General features: G+C 34.4%; 2 protein-coding genes across 5 annotated transcripts in view; both read left to right on the forward strand.

The window, feature by feature from the left end:
• Window positions 1-1,720, forward strand: part of LOC118272396 (uncharacterized) — a 153,783-nt gene extending 152,063 nt beyond the window's left edge. For 2 of the 4 annotated variants that reach the window (XM_035588875.2, XM_035588874.2), the window contains exon 3: window positions 85-1,720. In XM_035588875.2, the coding sequence (XP_035444768.2) occupies window positions 85-248 (164 nt within the window). In that variant the 3' untranslated portion in view covers window positions 249-1,720. The remainder of the gene's footprint in view (window positions 1-84) is intronic. The other 2 variants (XM_050693450.1, XM_035588876.2) reach the window with 1 other exon arrangement.
• Window positions 1,721-15,722: 14,002 nt separating this feature from the next.
• The window catches only part of LOC118272387 (supervillin), a 204,800-nt gene continuing 199,871 nt past the window's right edge, over window positions 15,723-20,651 (forward strand). Inside the window, 1 exon segment of the mRNA XM_050693448.1 lies at window positions 15,723-15,887. The gene's annotated coding sequence lies outside the window, so the exon portion shown is untranslated.

The raw sequence follows: 20,651 nt of genomic DNA on the forward strand, positions 1-20,651 counted from the left end.
TTTGTGTTTCACGTCCCCGTTTTGTTTAGTAGCCTGTACTAACTAGTTTTTTTATAGTATGCGTTGTTTTTGTTGTTTCGACAGGCGATAATGCGCAGTCGAAGCGCGATTGGCACGACTCTGGCACGTTGATGTTAGCTTGTACCTACACCCTGATGTTCTCCCAACACCTGGCAGACTTGGACTGGTTGACGCTGCTCGGTTTGCTGCTGGCAATGATCACAATTATCGCTATGCTAATTATATAACATAACGTAGAAATAACAATGTGTTAATTTGTAACAACGAAATTCCTAAAGAGATGTGTCAATGTACCAACCAATGCTTTAAACTATTTTCGTTGAAGATAGGTCAGTTGAGTCGTAAAGCTAAAAGAATGCCAGTATTCTGTGTTTCTCACTTGAGTTTTTTTATACTAAATCTAGCAGATCATGATCAATTAAAAAAACATTTCAATGAATTAAAATATATTACTCTCGACAATTACTCTCTTCTCCTAAATTGGTTGTCTCATTGCTGCACCTCTGTAGGCACCTATTTACACGCATTTAATGGCTTAAAAATAAATCACCAATCATTTAAAATTTTAGCGTTGTAATACTAGTTTTATCATTATTTTGTAAAAAAAATTGTAGGAATAATTGTATCATTATCATTTTCTAAATCGTAATTATTTTTAGAAAGTTTAGCTGTGATGTTAATAAAAATTACTTTTTACTTTTTACTATAGTCCAAATACCTACTCATTGGACTGTGTCTTTATTTTTAAATGATTTTAAAGTTCATTTTAATTTATGTGTAAATTAATTTTACGTTAAATCGTCCTTGTGTGCCAAAATCAACGAATCAAATTATTAAAACTTGAAAGTATGAAATCGCATGTATTTTTATAATATTTTTGGTAGATTTGCATGTTCAATGTGTATTTTGTTTTGTCGTGCTTACAAAATTATGTTAATCAGCGGTTTTACAATCTTATTTTTAAATTATAGTTTTAGTGTCGTAGTTAATCACAAGAGACTAATTATTTTTATTCATTACAAGAATGTAAATGCTTTTCTAGTGTATTTGGCCTCTACTTAAGTTAAAATGTCTATAATATTTTCGTAACTATTATTTCTTTTATAGAAAGAAAAAGAACCTAGGTACCTAATTGAGCAGTTAATGTAATAATGGGTATAAAGCCTAAGGCTACAGATAAAATAAACAAAACCATGATGCCTTTAATTTGAATGGAATATTTTTATACTTTTGTAACCCAGTGACATTTTGTAACTACCTAAAATATTTACATGAAAATTATTAATGTAGGAAAAATCAATATTGTAATTAATACTATGTACTACAACTATAAATAAAGCCTAAATAACATACAAGAAATGTAAATAAGTAATTCAAGTCTCGAGAATTGGCGCGAACATAAAAAGTTAGGTTATATTTCTGTATAATCTATGGCGTACGGTGCAGTAACAAAACATTTGTTTTCTAGGTGACCAATAATTGCCTGCAGTGATCCACAGGGCTGCGTTCAGCGTACTTCGATATTTTTAAGCTATTTTTAATTTTTATCTATTATAAGCTACTTTCTGTATTTTATCCTGTACCTAGTTGTACGACGTTTAAACTTTACTATGTTTATGTAGAGGCTTCCAGAAACATTTAAGAGAGCGTTATTTATATTAAAAAAGAGTTATAATTTAAATAAAATGTTTCAGTTTTATTTGTTGTTTTATTGACCCAAGCTAAAAATGTATGGGCATAATGCCACGTAACATGCCTTGATGTGCAGGTGCCCCTCTGCCTACCCCTTTGGGGATAAAAGGCTTGACGTTGCTAAAAATTAATAGCTGGATATAGGTACTAAACTATTCATTTCGAATTTTTATGTTCTGAATCTGAAGTGCAAAGTGATCTTGGTTTGATTCCGTGGTCAAGGTTTTTTTTATTCTTTAATTACCTATATAAGAACTTTTATACACAAGTAGGTATATGCCAGTTCCATTGGCCTACTCCATAACTTAACATTATAGTAAAATGGGGTGAATAGAAACTCAGGGGGTGAATAGATTTTTTTTTTTGTTAGGATTATTAGTTTGTTTTCATGTTTTGGTTTTAATAGAGCATTTTTGGTTTTAATAATAAATTAATAAAAAATATTAAAATGGTGTAAACAGTTCTAAATTACGTGAAAACACAACAAAATGTTGTTCCTATTCACCCCTGATTTGTTTCTATTCACCCCGTTTTACGGTAGGTACGCAATAAGTACTTATCGTAAAACCGGGTGAATAGAAACAAATCAACAACGAAAACAAACGAACTACATTTTGTTGTATTTTAAAAACTGTTTACACCATTTAAATATTTTTTTTTATTAATTAAATATTAAAACTAAAAATATGAAAACAAACTATAATCCTAATAAAAAATATATTGTTTCTATTCACCCTCTGAGTTTCTATTCACCCCATTTTACCGTACCTAACTATTAATATTTGTTAGAAACGGTAGTACCTACTTAGACCTGCTATTTTGATGATGATTACGAATTCTCAGTTTATGAAACTGCATAATGTTTGGTTCGAATTCGCTATAACAGGCTAAAACTGTTAAATAAAATAAATTCAGTGCTGTGAACACTGGACAACGATAACCATAAATCAAAGTGGATTAACCAACTATTCTGGTGTCGCAGGTGTCCATGGACGGCGCTGATCCCTTACCATCAGGTGACTCGTCTGCTCGTTTGCCACCAATTCTATAAAAAAATAAGTATTTTTTAAATACAACGCCATCTACCTTATTTAGAAAAAACTGATGGGCAACGCCATCTATGAACTATTTCATTAACGACTAAGTCAATTGTGCACACCAATATTTCTCAACTATTAAATACAGATGGCGCTGTTCATATACTAAATTATGTAGCTTTGAAGACAGATGGCGCTGACCTATCCTAAAATTTGAAAATTTATTTTCATTGTGAACTCTTACTGTTTCTGTTTGTGTTTTTGCTATTTGTATTTAATTTTACTATAAGATAAATAAGAAACGTATAAGTTTTAGATAAAGTTAACAAAAGTTGAACTTGAAAACCGGTTTCGTGGAATCAAGGATGAAGAAACAAAAAAAAGCCCAACTGTCACTAATGTCAGATTTTTCGCAAGAGAGTATCGTATGCGTGTTGTGAACATTATTTTGCAAAATAGGCTTTTATTATTTTTGATTAAAATTGTTATAACTAGTTTATTGTAGTAAGCTATTGCGAAATTTTAGTCGTTAGTGTTTACTCTTGTTATAAAGTGCCGTTGCACGTGTAAAATTCGTACGAGCGGTGGACTGCAACCTACTTTGTTCCTGTTGACCTGTGCTGCACTGTGATTGTTTTAAAAGGTAACGGTTACAATATTTACATTATTTTGTTTTGAAACTATTAAAAACATACGTAACACAGTTTCAACAACCTTCGTTATCTTAAAGATGGATATTTCCCGTGAATTTTAGTTAGTTTCCGATTGTTTTTCTCCGTTACTCTCGAGTTCGGTTCTGTTATCAACGACGTTTTGTTTTATTATTGTGTTATTGGCGACAATGTGAATTCCATAGCGTTATCTTATTACAAAATCTTTCCGTTACAAATTGTATATTCGAGAAATTTCGTTATGTTTCATTCATTTTTCGTGATTAATCACTCATTAAGAGTTGTTTTTGGTTATTATCACAATTTACTGGTTTGCACATGTTTACAGTGGCGGTAAATGTTGAATACTGTAGAATTTATGGACTGTAAACAATCATTATTAATTTAATTTAAACTTATACCCACTTATATTGTTTATATTGATATTGATATTTGATATTGTTTATAAAGCCTGTTTTTTGCTTGAATCTTGTTTATTACACAACTAATAATTAAGTAGCTACATATTTGATTAATAAACAACTTTTAAGACACATATAGAACTCTTAATGAAGTACTAGGCACATATAAAAATCTGTAGGTATGTTTATCCTAAACAACAGAACTTATAACCTTCCAACTAATTACTGGTCAGTTTACAAACCTTATCTTAAAAACAAATCCAATAACAACACAAAATAGTTATCTTAAGCAAGAAGCAACTTTAGTTATTGTTACAATTAATTTTAATGAATGTTTTTACAAAAACAATTTACTGAAGGTACAACATTGTCTTATTGTCATACAAAAGGTATTTAAAAACATAATTTAGGGAAGTTATTGGTACTGTTGGTTAGTTGATGACTGTGAAATTAATTTTAATGAAAACTTGCATTTGACTTTTACAATATGAGTAATTGTTACTAATTAAGGGATCTATTAAATTTGTAAAATTCTGTAAGACTAAAGTTTAGTCTTACAGATATTAACTTATATGAAAACAAAACTAGGCTGAATACAGTTCAGCCTATGTTAGAAAGCAAACAATTACCTATAAAATTACTGGACAATAACTACAATATTTTTATAATAACTCCCATGAGACATTAAATTAACTAAAAATCATGACTTATTCACATATCTGGCTGCCTGACATCTTTTTCTTTGGTTTTATCCATTAATTTATGCGAGTATACCATTAGTTTTAGTTAATCCAATAACTACTATGTCAATAAACTATGATTAATCTACATTTACCCTAACCACACATAAACTAGCACGATCTAGTCACTACAACCAGAACTAGTCATATTTCCTACACAAAATAAAAACAAATGACAAATTAGATGACACAGCGCCCAAGGTCGCTCACTGGTCAGTTGAAGTGAGGAAATAATAAATCTCTACTGGCTCTGGTTTGGTCAAGGGACCCTACCGCTATATTTAGACACACAATTGACTTGTTACTCGAAGATCCTGTTATACAAGCTGTGGATAGGGAAATCCTTGTCCTTTCCTTGTTCCTTAATCTTGGATGGGATTGGAAGGAATCTTTAGTTCAGTGTGGCCTTGTATTTTAGGTAGGTTGTAGTAGGTATTTGTATTAGGTAAGATAGTTATTCTTAAAACTTTTGACATTAATACAGCAAAGAAACTAACTTCAGACTTATTATAAAAGTTAGCTAGCTAAACTAGCTTATGCCAGCGGCTTCGCCCACATTCCTGTGGGTTAAATAGTATCCTATCACCTAAGTCAAATCATACCCTGTCTGTATAACAAATTTTATTAACTTTATGAAACTTTTAAAATATGCCAAGTTTTATGAGGAGTAAGATGGGTGAGTGCGAGATTTTTATTTCACTAAAACCACCTTGGTGGCCACCTTCAGCACCGCTAGAGGCATCGAGTTCTCTAATTAGACCTAATCTGTAGCCCCTATGGTGCAACACCTATTACAGCACATCTCTAGGGCCAAATAAGAAACCTAGATTTCCCTTACCCTACACTAAAATTCCATGACTTTCCATGAAACAGCAGCATTATTATTATTATGATTAAATATAATCTATCACTGTCTACTTGAGTATAAGGAAAAAGGTCCATGACTTCACTGGAAACGCTTGAAGATCACCCTTGTGATTGATAACGGGCTAATCTTATCAGCTGTATTGAATCTAGCTTGTATCTAGACAAAATAATGATACCTATCACTTGTTGACATGAAAATGTAGTACAGAAATAAATGATAAACAATATACAGTTACTGTAGCCATGTTTATTTAATGACCAGTGGTCTTGGTCTTTGTAACTTGGTTACCGCCATACTCATTTAATGGTTATTTAAACCGGTCCTTAGCAATTGTTTTCGGAATAAAATCGTTACTAAAGAATAGTATAACTAATCATGACTCTATAAAACTAGTTCTAGAAATCTATAAAGCTAGTTGCAAGAGAAATTTTTTGACATAAACTAAATATAAAATCCCATCTCATTAGATTTTTTGATGAGAGATCTAAGATTTGAAGACAAGACTAGCGAATGGCTTGGATAATGATTTTTATTTTCCTTAAAAACATTCCACCTTCCTAGGATTTCCTCCTGTATCGTGGGAGTGTTTACAAATATACAATTTCACATACTGATGACACCCAGACCCGAAACAACAATTTGTGGATCACACAAAGAGTTGCTCCGTGCGGCAATCGAACTCGCTTCACGTTGCGCGGCAGCCGATGGAACCAACTAGAGACATAAAATTGACATACCTATTTTGTATTTAGCCTATCTCAAATTTATTTCATTGAACTACCAATAGTCAGGTTAATGACCCTGGTCCTTAGTTTGTTGGTTTCATAGTTATATATATTGCACAAAAAAATATACATGCACTTACATGTGTAGTACATCACTTTTTATCTTTCATATTGATAGTTCGATTGTAATATACAGTAGCATAATCCTTATGTTCTTTAATAAATTAAATCCATTTATCATAACAGAGATAGCATAGGAATTTCTTCATACTTATTTTTAGCTACATGATGTCATTTTAGCATAAAAACCTTTCATTATAGGTCAGACTTATTTTGTATGGCAACAAAAAATATTTTGTTTTTATGGTGTAAGCCGGTAAACGAGCAGACGGATCACCTCATGTTAAGCATTTGCCGCCGCCTATTGACACCCGAGACACCAGAGGCTTTACAAGAGCGTTGCTAGCCTTTTGGAGGTTAGGAATTTAAGGGTTGTTTGGGGAAACTGGGATTGAGAAGATTAGGAAGGGTGATAATTGAGTCTCCGGTAACCAACGAAACAACGCAAGCGTTGTTTCACGTCGATTTTCTGTGAGGCCGTGGTATCACTCCGGTCGAGCCGGCCCATTCGTGCCGAATCATGGCTCTCCCACACTTAGCAACAAACTTATTTTATTACAAGTTTACTATCTATTTAATTCCTTTGTTAATTCACTCAACTGTTAAATGAAATTTCTTATCTAATTGACCTAGTCATATTTCGTGATTATAATTGAACTTTTTACTTCAGCTACACAAAAAGTAATTAATCATTTCTTATTCTATTCGCTTAATTATCTTCTGTAGGGCTAATTAGTTTGATAATAAACTTGAGACTGTTATTATTTAATATTGTTATCACGTGAGATGAAATGTTCGTTGTGCAACAATGGTTTATAAAAAAAAAAAATTATTCCATTTAGAGACAAGAGTGGTTTGTTATATAAAATACCTTAACACATTATTTTATTGAATAAGATATTAAATTGTTCGCTTCCGTAAAAACACATAAATAAAACGTACCAACGTTTTTAAAGTGTGGGAGAGCCATACTTCGGCACGAATAGGCCGACTCGAGCGGAGTGATACCACGGCCTCACAGAAAACCGACGTGAAACAGTACTTACGTTGTGTAAGTGAGGTTACCGGAGGCCCAATTTCCCCCTTCCCATTCTTCCCAATCCCCGATTCCCCAACAACCCTTAAATTCCTAACCCCCAAAAGGCCGGCAACGTATTTGTAACGCCTCTGGTGTTTCAAGTGTCCATGGGCGGCGGCGATTGCTTACCAGGTGATCCGTCTGCTCGTTTACCATAAAAAACGCCCTATTGATGCGTATTTTGGTGGGAATTAGAAAAAAATATGGCCGCCATTTTGAACTGTCACTGTTGTAGTTGGATTTACCTTTACCACCTTTACTTGAAGTATAAAATTAAATAATGACGACACTGTATGAGTCACAATTATACGCAGCGCATATTTCTTTGACAATTAGCAAACGTTTTACCTCAAGAATTTCGCGCCATTCAAGCTAGTGTGTGCTGTATTTTATTATGGCTTGTGCGGTGTTGTTTTTTAAGGAAAGTCTGTGAAACAATCTTGTCTTGAGGTTTACCTCACTATTTTTCTAATGATCGTTGTTCGTGTTCCTGCTTACCATATGTGATGTTAGAAAGTATACTTCCTTAAGAACATCCTATTTCAATACGAGATCATTGAAAGAAAGTTTATCTAACTGTACATTTGCACATAACTAATACCTTCATCGTCTCATCATCATCTCCAAAATTAGTATTAGGAGTAAAAACACAACACAGTTTTGTCCAAAAAATAGTAACTATTAAGGCTAAAGACACAACACAGTTTTTGCCCCAGACATCTACTGACCTAATCAGTCGAAAGAATGCCCCCAGAAATACATAACTGCATTTCTTAGAAGAATTAGATGACACATCGAAGATAGCGATAACTCCGCTTATCTAATCATCAGTTTAGTTCTATGTCTATATGTTGAAGCGTACAACCGTTACGAGAATACGCCTCCTTGGCCAAGAAACCGTTGCAATGCACTTATGCACCTGCTTTACTTACTCCAGAATATCGGCGGTTTTAATAACATCACTACTAATGTAATAAATGAGGTATTGTTATGGATTCGTGTTAAGATGGCCGACTTAGACCGTGCTACGTCATTGTTGTTTTCGCAGATGAAAATAAATGAGATTTTAGTCGCCGTTGGATTAATTAATCTTCGAAAATTGTTGTTTAATGTCCTCCCGTTTTTTTCTGTATACCTACTTTTAGTGAAATCTGCCTAACACAAACTCAATCATTTGTATTACATAAATTAGTTGACTCACCAAAAAATAAATTTCTTTCCTGCTTTTATGGACCATATAAAGTTGGTCAATAAAAGTATGGTTGGTTTTTTGCGCCCAGAAGCTCACGTTAATAATTCACGGCTTATTCCTTTGTATAAGGTTTTTTCACTCTGCCCTGAGTTGCTATAAAACTGGTTTTCGTATCCACAGATTGCCAATCCCGTGTTGGCCGATTTAAGGCCTTTGTGACTGACCAGGATGTTTTCCTTCGAAAGCAATATGCGCGTATGTAAAGGTAGTTGTGTTGTCCTCACTTTTTGATCCCGTCGACGAAGTTAAGCCATTTGAATGCCAAATTTTCCGGAGCTACATTGAATGGGTCCTGAATAAATGTTTAGTTTTCGTAAAGGCAAACTGTTGAACAGTCCAACTTTAGCAGCTATAGACGTAATCACTACTTTTAGCTGTTTGTCTGTAAATATCTCGCCATTAACTATAGATCAAATTTCTTCGCAACTGCTAAATCCGTCATCAAAAAGTCTACATTTTATTTCGTTTCTATCTCAAGTCCTTTACATCAGGCATTAAGGCCCGGCATTGTTAGCTCTTGTTCTAAAAACCTCACGCGGGCTGATTTCATCTCGGCTTAGTCTCGCTATCCAGGCTCCAGACAATGAAATGTCAATGCCATTTAACTGGAACACTTTGCGGATTGGGGATTACAGAGACTTTGAAGTATAATTTGTCTACCAATTAGTTTAAAACATCTGTGTCCTAGCTTTTGCGAGACCTAGAAACATTAGATGTTCTAGCTTCATTAATTTTCCATTCATTCTTTTTCGCGACGCTGAATGCAGTCAGCTTCCTTATTGCCGTTCGCATTAAGATAAAAACTCGAGTAGTAATTACTAAAAATAAAAGATAAGTCGGCTTGATTTATAGATACTGAAGAATTCCATTAATGCACGATTTTACCGTTTAATGACTAATCTAACTGAACTCGTTTGCTATCCAATTTTGTGCTCCGAAATGCGTTATTTGTGAGCCCATATAAGTAGACAATAATAATGAAACTAATGTGTTGTTTTGCCTTGCACCCACGGCCAAACTTTCAGATAATGCAACAGCAACCTTAATCAGAACATATCTGAGAACCTTCAGTAATTACACCTAACAGGTAATTTACGATACTTATTTTAACTACGCAATTACCAATAGATGGGTACTTGTGTCGATATGCAGGCAGTCTAGTAGTGGTCAGTGCAACGCTCGCAATGACCGGCAGACCGTAAAGTAACTACATGTAGGCAATACTCGCGGTTTCCGTTCGAACGTTGCGTTTTCTTAGGTTCTAAATTGGAGAAATCAATGGACCTCATTTTCTTTTGTACAAAGTTTGTACCTAGCCTAGGGATTGGAGTAAAATCTAATAGAATTTCCGGATTTGAAGGAGGAGTAATTAATAGTAGTCTCATACATGACTACGTCCGTCCTTGTAATTGAGGAAAATATATTTTTGGCAAATAATCTCTTGCTTAAAGCAGTGTCGCCAGATCGTTTAAGTTTGTCTCTGAAGAAATGATAGATTGTAATCTAATTTGTCTGAAGAATTTAGAAACTAGATCATCGACACTCGCATGCATCGTCCAAGCAAGTGCGAATTTGTCCTGATACTTTCTCGTTAATTCTTAGAAGTCTACAAACCTAGTAACGGATATAGACATTAAGATACAGCTACAGTCAGTAATTTATTTCTGTGCGTGACATATAGAAACATAGCTACTTGATATGTTGAGTCAGCCACTTATCATGAGGCGCAGGTTGCAAATCACTTGAGGTAGACATGTTACCCTGCTTCTGATTGGTGATGGACTAATAAAACCTGTCACCTCACCTTATCGTCTGTGAACTCAACACGTGGTGTCGGCGAAAGTGATGTGGATGTCTCGAGTACACGATGAGCTAAGACATCGTACAGTTCTCTTGTAAATAAGTCATCCAGAACTAACTATTGAAAGTGGTTTGTGGTTGTGAATCCATTATTGTTTGTCGGCAAGGATTTTCAATGGGTGTATTGGTAACAGTTTTTAAATAAATCTTAGTATTCAGCCTCGTAGTCTCATCTAGTCTTCGTCATCTATTCTTCTCCCATTGTTTCGTCATTCTTTCAATTTTCTTTGACATACCTTTGTCCTGAATAATAACCGTGACATTTTATATGGCCCGTTAAACTCGTATTACACGAATTATCATACTTCAAAAGGTGTTTTATGAGATAATTCCATTTCAATCGTTGTAAATGTCATGCCCATCTGTTAGATGCTAATTTACTCTCGATATTTTTAAAATATTGTTTTTCTAAACACGTGTAACATAATACATCGAGTCCCGCCATGGCGAGTAGAGCAATGTACGAGATAAATGACTTGTCTGTTTATATTTATGTTTTTCTCGCAAACTGTCGCTCACCACAAATTGGTGAAATTCCATCTAACGGTAGAAATTGCTTAGCGTTTAGCTTGCTGCGATTACATTGATAACTTACGCTTAGCGATACCACTTGTTAACAGCTTGAGTTACGGATGCAAGAATGAATAATGTATCTTATCTTTAGTTGTTTTCACTCTTGCGGTTCCTTGATAGATTTCGACCTCGATTTATGTCTACAAAACTGGTTAATACAACACTTACGAGTGTTGGTAGTCTGTAGTCTCCTATTTATGCGCTAATCACTCGAAACTGTTGTCTATGATCCGTGTCTAGAAGGCACGCTACAAATTAATTGATGCCTTTAACAATCTAGACTGTAATGATTCTTGACTAAAGCTTTTGTTACGGTACAGCTGTAAATTGTCCAATGTTTTTGTTGAGACGATGAGAACAAAATGTATTGTTTCTGTAATCGTTCAATAAAACTGGGGCAGAAGGTCATTGAAGGAAGACACTTAAAGTTTTTGCTCCGCTTCATCTGCGAAACTGGTACAAAATATCAAACAGTGGTGTGTGGAACTCAGTTTATTCCAATCAATCCCATTTATAAATAATCTCCCGAACGTCTTTGGAAGAATAACAAAGAATGTTCGTAATAATCGATCAAACGGACTTCTACAGAGTTTCTCGTTTACCACAAACAGTAGCAGGACATTAATTAAATATTGATAACACGTTAAGTAAATGTTTGAACGTATCAAATGAAGATTGTGCCTGTCCTCTCGAGTGGTGAGTCAACATTTCCGAGCTGGCGACGCAGTTATCCTTTAGGGCGAAGTTGCCACGTAATTGGTTCTTCGGAAATTGACTAAAAAGTTGATCGCGAAATGAATCGTTATGAGAGGAGTGTTCTTTTCGAGCTGTTCTATACTTAGATTGCTTTGGAGGAGACTTTTGTTGCATTATTTTTACATTTTGAATCATACGGGATGAGTTTTTGTGACTGATAATTTGTTTGCGTATTAAGTTTCATTTCTGTTCTTATCAAGAGTATTAATCACATCAGGATGATAATCTTCCAAATCAGTTAATAATAATAAACCCAAGACACATTGAAATGCCTGTTTCCTACGAACCTTAGGCTGCCTGCTTATTACATGAACGACTTCTAAACACGACTGCTTAAGCCTCTAGAGACAACTATGATGTTGTTACTTGTAATATTATTTTCCATTTTAATTCCATCAGCTTTTGTTACACAAAGAGATACAATGTAGTTAAGTGTGAATTTATATTCAGACCATGTTTCTACTTTCATAACAATAACATATAGTGTGAATTTGAGACGAAAATGCAATTAACTCACGTTGTACAAGACATAACAAAGTAACGTAATTCTGTTATTGTTGGCCTCTTAGAAAGTAAAGAATTCTCTAGGGATCGTCGGACGTAACACTTAGAACAAATTGTCGCGTACCCTCCGGGGATGTTCAGTTAGTTTCACAGTTTTCTACCAGCGCTATATAGGAAGGAGAAACTTGTAGTAAAACGGGACTGGCTTAGGCCATCTCACTTAGGACTTGTTCTGCGTCGAGAAGATAAAAATAGATTGAATTCATTTGCATGTGATTTGCAGTGGATCTTACTTTAGCTGATGCTGGTTTTTTGACTCGTTAACCTCGTCTGTATTTCGCTAATGATATAGCTGTGTGTACATCGTCGTCTTAAGCTAAAATTTGACCCTAATGTAGGACCTAAATCTGGTGTCAAAAAGTGCGTATCCGTAAATTCCAATAATACTTGATGTATGAAGTCAGCTATCTTGACGTTTCAACTACGTAGCAGTTTACCTACATATGATTAATTTCTTTGAAAAAGAAAGTGTTATTGTGAGAATACTATCGGTTTTAATCTGCAATTAGCACTTAAGGCGGGAACTTCCGTCAATAAATTAATGTCCATTTTAGAGAGTCTTATTCTAGGACAGTGATACTCACGAGTGATTCTTGATAGGATATTGAATATTTAGATGTGTAAACCAGAAACCACGTTCTTCAGAAGACTGACCGACTGACAAACATTTTTAATATTATTATATTTTATTAGAAATAAGTCATTTTGACTTTTTTATTCTAATATTAGGTAAATAATTTATTATTAACTATGCTAATTGATTTTGAAAGATTATTTGGTGCATCCATTTTATCGTTTTTGTGAGTATGATATGTTAGAAAACATTAATTTGATTTTCTAAATAAAATCCTGTTAATGTAGGTCATGGTCTGTCTGTGTATCCAATATCATCTATATTTATGTATTAGTTTTTGCGTTAAACATGTATCAACTCGATACTCCAATCAAATGTATGAAATATGCAATTCACAGGATCTACAAGTGTGTGATTACAAAGCATAAAATTAATGATTTACCGAAATGCTTAATCTACATAATAAGATAAAGAGTCAAAACATTTCAAGTTCAAATAATTATGTACATCGATAATCGAGTTCTCATTGATAAATATGGATTTGATCGATTAGCACTCGATTGTGATCGAGAGTTTTTTTATATTGGATCTTAAATTCATCTGCCCACACGTGCAGAACTTGTCCGTTATGATAATCAATTGGAGGTGAATGAATTTCTACATGTTTATTGGCCAGATGTTGGCAACACGCTTTCTCCTTATTTGTGTTGCTATCCTCGGTTGTTTCTTCATATTATTATAACCAAGAGAGCCCTTAATATTACTGTGTTATGTGCTAGTCCGGCTTTATCAGATTACTTTGTGAAGTGGTTTTGCTTACAATGTAGTTACCAGCTTGATGTAGTTAGTTCAATGTAAATAAAATTGATATTGTTGCATTTCGTATTTATCAGTATTGGTTTGATAATACTGCTTCGTTGGTCAAGTGGTTGCAAGTGCGAACGCCGGATCGGACAAAGTATTACTGGACTTTTTTCGGTTTTTCGAAAATTTCTCAGTAGTAACACGGAGTCTAGAATTGTGTCCAGTATAATGGCAATAGGCTCAACCCCTATTATTTGGGACTTACGACACCAATGGTGAAAAGTGAGTGCACATAGTATAACAGCATTACGTGCCGTAATGTGCACCTCTGCCTACTCTTTCGGGGATAAAAAAGGCGTGACGTTGTGTTGTGTTGTTGGTTTGATAGGATTTCTTCCGTACAAATTGTTTTGTAGATTCCTTGAGAGTCGTTCTTTTCAGCCTTATATTGAATGCTGTTCAGCATGAAGTTTTAACTTTATTTATCTAGTCAGTAACAATATCTATGTTTTTAAATATAGAAACTACACGGGAAGCGTGGTATCTCGTCAGATGTAAAACAATGAACTTGACCTCTTTTAAATGGGGCTATAACATAATCAGCAAAAAGGCCGTATTTAGGTTTGTTTCGTTAAATCCTCCTTCCTTCCTTCCTTCATTCATTCCTTCTGTGCGACCTTCGTGGAATTACGTGACGTGGTTTTAGATGTGTGACGTAATTCTCTAATGCTGAAAAAACCTTACCTACTTTCGACAATATTTACCAAACGAAAAATTGCTTAGTAAATCTAAGGCTCAATTAGCCCCCTTCCCAATTGGCGATTCCCCAACAACCCTTAAATTCCTAACGTCTAAAAGGCCGGGAACGCACTCGTAACGCCTCTGGTGTTTCGGGTGTCCACGGGCGGCGGCGATTGCTTACTATCAGGTGGTCCGTCTGCTCGTTTACCGGCTTATACAGTAAAAAAATTGGTTCATCAAGGGTCCTCCTCTTTAAAAGGCCAGTAACACAGTCAGTCCTCTGGTGTTGCGAGAATCCATGGGCAGCACTGATCTGTTACCAATAGGTGAATCATCTGTTCTTTTGCCTCATAAAAGAAAAAAAGTATTAAATCTCAAAAAGGAAAAGTAAGTTTGTTCTTTTATTCACTACAAACAAAAGGGATTATAATTTACCTACTCACGCAAAAGTAAATAACTTTTATAATAAGTATCAACAACAGATGTATTCATGTATCCTTCGCAGCCAACTTATGTAAAAGCTTTATATTATATTCTGTTTTTATTTAATCCCCATTTCGGTAACGTAACTTTTCCTTTTATCGTCTGTAAGCTGACTGTGTAACTTTCGTCGAAATAAATATTCGCTCACAAGAGCAAAGTGTGTTCTTCTAAAAGTAAATGTGTTTGATAGAAAAATACGACATTTAACACCTAATTTCTATACATATGTACTTTTAGATGTTGATTCTGTGCGTATGACGTTTGAAAACGCATTATGCAAAACATACTATGCTGATTTGATGGAAATTAGACACACGTAACTTTTATTTCATAAAAATCCAATGGCAAATACGTGAGTATCCTTGCAATTTTTGATAAAAACGTGCAAGGATAGTAACTGTTGTTATAGTTAATAGTGTCTGTAACTGTTGTTAACAGAAGAAACTAAAAGATGCTTCAATCTTCTGTGTATTGTAGATTGCATAGTGATCAATTTTTTTATCCACACATCATTTATCGTAATTAACTACCAATTTACACAATTACGACGCGTACGACCTCACAGACGCAACTAGTCAGTGTTAAATATAAATGCACGTTTAATTTGCGTTTGTTGATGTTTTCGTCATCTTTTGATGTGTCATTTTTTGCGTTCGCCGAGTGTAGAATGCATCTTTTATCGCGGTTTTCTTCGAAGGCATCGGTGTCCAACAGAACCGGCTTCCGCATGACGTGTGCCGCGCGACTAATGGACCGCTTCGTGCCAGTAACGTTCCTCGCGTCGCGGTAACAGGTGCGCTTACCTCCTGCGCTGTTCTGTCGACCTGGTACTTAATACGAAACTACTATAACCTAAATACGAACTTGTGTCTGTGTTTGTGTTTACTAGTGATTATTTTTTTTACTTGTTTCATCTTCATTCAAAAGGTATTGTTCCTTTTTTATTTTATTTTTTAAATTAATAACTGACATAAACATGCGACATCGTTTAAGTTATCCTTGTATTTGCATCATAAATCCCTCCAATCGTGCTCCTCGAGAGAAAGTTGCCAAAAGTTATATTTTATTCCCGCTTCTCTGATGTTTTTCTTTGCGAAAACGAGTTGTGTTTGTTTTATAACTTCGAAATTTGCCTAAAGATGACTTTGTACTTGTTCGAGTTAGTTTATTGATGTTATAACTTTGGCAACTTTTTTGCTATTCAGTTACTTGTGAAGTTTCGTTTAACGTTTTCAATTGATTAGAACTGTAGTTGATTTAACAATGTGAAGGCCGCGGTGTGTGCATAATACTGTTTAGATGGCAAACATCCCGTATTATCTTCTAAAGCAAATAGTTGTAAGTACTTACCTACATTTGTTCATTCTTCCGTAATATTTTCATCTTTTAAATAAACAGAATCTGTTTTGAATATATTATCAGCCAGTTTATTCTTCTTTATCAGATCCTGCATTCTTCTTTTTTGCAGTGTAACATTAAATCAATTGTTTGGTACCAAGTCGCGGCTTTAAGGTTACAAAAAAAGCAAACACGACCAGGAGTGAGATGTCACGTTGTAACTCAAATAGCCGAGTCGTTGAACCTCATTGTACTTGATGAATGCATTAAATATTTATTACATATTGATTTTTCTAAGAGGTTATGTGTGTTTAGTCTTGAAAATTGTGGTGCGTTTGTAGCGGTCACTGACTAAATGACCATTTCTAAAAACTTGAGAAGTTTGGATGATGAAGTGGACTTGTTGATCCTGGTTGTCATAGAAACAGGATATGATAGTTATATAGCTATTTTGTTTACTAAAAAAGTATCTCAGTCGTATGTTGAACCCCAATGAGTTATGGGGGGCATACACTATTTAGTACATGCAAAACAGGTCGTTAACATCACACATATATTGCCAAAGCCAATAAGAGAACATTAAATATATTCATCAATGCCAATTTCGTGTAAAGAATTAATGGTTTCAGATTTTCAAGAGGTTATGACTGTAATATACGGGCCAGACTAATGAGAATATTATTTATTTATCTGTATACGTGTAGTACATGTTCAGTTTTTACTGCTATCTGTCAGATTTGAATAAATGCTATTTTTAGACTTGGAAAGAAACGCAAACATCTTTTGAAATTGATGTGCTGCAGAAAATAATAGTGTATTGTTTAAGTAAATAAATAATCAATGACTTCATGACTCGATGAGAGAGGCAGTTCTTTATGTATTAAGTGAGGCTTTATACGCTTTAGTGCTTCTATCTTCATACGAGTAGCAAGTGAAGTGATCTAAAGTGCACTTATTATTACCTCGCTGCGACTCCCACTATTAAAGTTAATATAGGCATCTAGGATGTAAGTGCTTGTAAGAAGAGAGAAGAAAAATTATTTTAGGTACATGGTTGTGTTAGATTTGCTGATTTTAAGTGCTCTCAGAATTGCTCGAGATGTTTATACTAGATGTATGACAATGGCGTAAGCTAAAGTATCTTAGTATTCATTAATAAATAAGCAAGGCTTGAGTTCAAGTAGGAGGAATGATAAAATTATGTTTCCGAGATGCATCTCACATCTAAACCAAGTAGAAAGTTGTCTAGACCGTAAAAAGTAATCTTTATTGCTTAACAAGGACTTTCTCAAGACATCTTATTAAACGATAACTTCAAATGAATCGGTCATAACATCTTTGAAGATGTTATTTGAGAAAAGTCCTTGAACAGACGTAATTTTTATCACTATTCTTGAGCTTGCTGCGCAATATTTCGTAATATTTCAACGATCTGATAAAAATATCTTCAATGGCTACATAGCTTCTAAATCTATGCTAACATTATGTACTGATAGCATTTATGTCAGTAACACTTATAGCGAAGGTAAATTTTCAATGTTAGAACCCTTCACATACGACCTTAGTGTCGGATCCGCTTAGCCGATATAGGATTATAGCCTTAATACAGATTTTGATAAGGTCTATCCAAAACAGATCGCAAGTATGGCTTCGCATACCTAGGCTAGTGACGATTATCACTAGCATGACGATCCCTATAGTAAATTATCATGTCTACCAATATAATTGTTATTTTTGTTTGTTTATTTGGACTCCCAACAAAGGATACCCTTACATGCTAAAATATAATTTGCTGTCTAGTTTTGCAATCCTTCAATGAAAAGGAATCACATCCTGCGAATTAAATCCTGAACAATTGATTCAAATATGATGAATTCAATTATGAATGATATGAATTGGGAGTATAACGTCCATGTTCTCCCGATAACAACTTCCTCATGCCTGTGTCGTAGTAGATCAGACAAAAATTGCTCATTCACAATGGAAATTAGGTTAATGATAATTTACGTTTGAATATACTCTGATAGGCTGTAATGTTCAGCTTAAGGTTGTAATTGTGATTAATATGTAGCTCATAAAGTATTATGATAATGGTTATGCCGCTTTTATTATTGAATTGGAAATATGGTTCAATTTCTGATGAGTTATGGGAGCTAGATGTGATAGTGTTCCTTACTTTTCATTAGTCCATGCAGTAATTTTAGGCTACTTTTCTTCGAGAGATGTGCAATTTAGCTATGTTATGAAGATGCAATGCCTAAGCTGTGAAAGTATGTGACCATTTCCGCTGACACTAAACTATGTACCTGTACTATAAAGATGCGTCGCCGCAAGATAGCTGTGCGAGTAAGATGCGTAGCTTGGGTATGCGATATATCGATAGTAAGGAAGCCATAGCACGCATCTTTCCATATAAAAAACATAGTTTACCTTAGTCCGTTTCCACCAGTGGTAAGCTATGTGTGGCAATAAATATGATTCGTGGAAGTCAAACGCATCCACAGCAACGTAGCATAGTACATCTCTGGTGGAAAAGCACCCTGAAAAATATGCAATTCTCTTCAACGTCACCAATACAATAACATACTCAACCTTCATGGTTTACAAGACGTTGAATATTAACAAACATACATTTCTGACAGTGTAATTTGTATCCGTAATTTCCATTCAATTGTGTTTCTTAAAATACATTTTCTTTTGTTCAAAAATATTCTCTAAGACGTTTCCTACTCAGCTTAGTTTACATAGACAATTTGACCTACCTACCGCTGCAGCTCCTAAATAATTGTCAACGGTACAAAATCTAAATATACACAATGATTCGGGTCGTGCTGAATCATAATGCTGTTTTGAATACATTGTGCTCCACACCGTGTGCTTTACGCCAAATTGTTAAATTAGGATGGTGTTCATTAGATCTTTCTAGCTGTTTTAATGTTTCAATTATCTGTTTATGTTGGCTGAAATATTATTGTAGTTCTCTTGTCTCTGTATATCTCTCTGTATATATCCTGTAACCCTACTGCTTTTAAGTACGTGATCCAGATTACGTATAAGGAAAACACATATTGCTCCATAATTTCAGCTCGTTAAATCGCAACTTGACTTTCCAATTTGAATTTCACTGCAGTCAAAGCGGAATTTTTGCGGAATTTTGTGCAACTTTACTTAAAATGTGACTCGGTGGATTAGGTAGACTCGGTAGGTACTTATAAGATGGAATTCGGCCAAAAAGTGCATCTACGAAGTTGAGCTAAGTATTTTTGACGACAAAATGTTGTTTTCAGCTTATTTTCGCAAGATAGAGCATGTTCATGTTACGTAACGAGTGATTTTTAGGTCACATTGAAACACAAGGGGTGTAAATAATCATGTAAGCTTAAAATTTAGCCCATATTGATGTCATTTTAAGTCACGGACTGCAAAATTTTAAGACCTTGAAAGAGACATTTCGCTTTGTGCTACTTCGCCTTTTAAAAAGGCAGATTTGGGTTAACAAAAGAAGTTAGGAAACTTCACACAAAGCATAAAATATTCCTTATAAATTGTGTTATTGCTTCGTAAATTCATTTCAAAGACTTTATTTTCATATTGAATATACAACGAATTTTCATTTGTATCAGAATTACCATTTCAAAGCGTTGATTTAGTCCTGTTTTGACTAACAAGACCCTTTACGTGACTCTAATACCATGTTGATCTGTCTAACATCCTTTTATCTCTTTTGTCTCCTTTTAGGAAATTAAATTTTCGGCATTGGACTGTGCTCAATGTGTGCCCAAAATAAGGCTAATCCTCAGTTCCATGGAAGTCATTAGGCTTGATAACATAATTGGTAAAAAATAAGGTGAAATTCATCCGCTTACCGTTATAAGGAAAATCAGATTTTAGCTATATATTATGTATTATTATTTTATATGTAATATGATCGTTGATGTCGTTCGGTTATTCGCAACATCTGTGCTTGTTTTTACATCATTTGCGTAACTTTCATTGTATTGCAATTATGGCAACCGTGTGCGTAATACTTTTTATCCATTCATTGACCAAAGTTGATAAAATGTTTCATCGTGTTGTAAATGTGGTAAAACGATATCACGGATTCCTATATTTTTTGGTTTAAGTTCTGTTTTATATTACGTTGTTACAAATTTTGAGACGAGAGTGCCCCTAATTCCTGAACAAATAGCTTTGTAAGGCAATTTGCGAATAAATTTTTCCTTGTCTACAAATAGATTATTTTGGATATGTTATGGTACTGTATTGATCAAACAGTTGTTATTGACAACCCTTTCTCTTCATTAGTAAGCACACTGATGCTATTTTCTGCAAATATATTTTGATCGATTGTAA

This window comes from Spodoptera frugiperda, chromosome 4 (genome assembly GCF_023101765.2).
Source record: "Spodoptera frugiperda isolate SF20-4 chromosome 4, AGI-APGP_CSIRO_Sfru_2.0, whole genome shotgun sequence".
Taxonomy (NCBI): Eukaryota; Metazoa; Arthropoda; class Insecta; order Lepidoptera; family Noctuidae; genus Spodoptera; species Spodoptera frugiperda.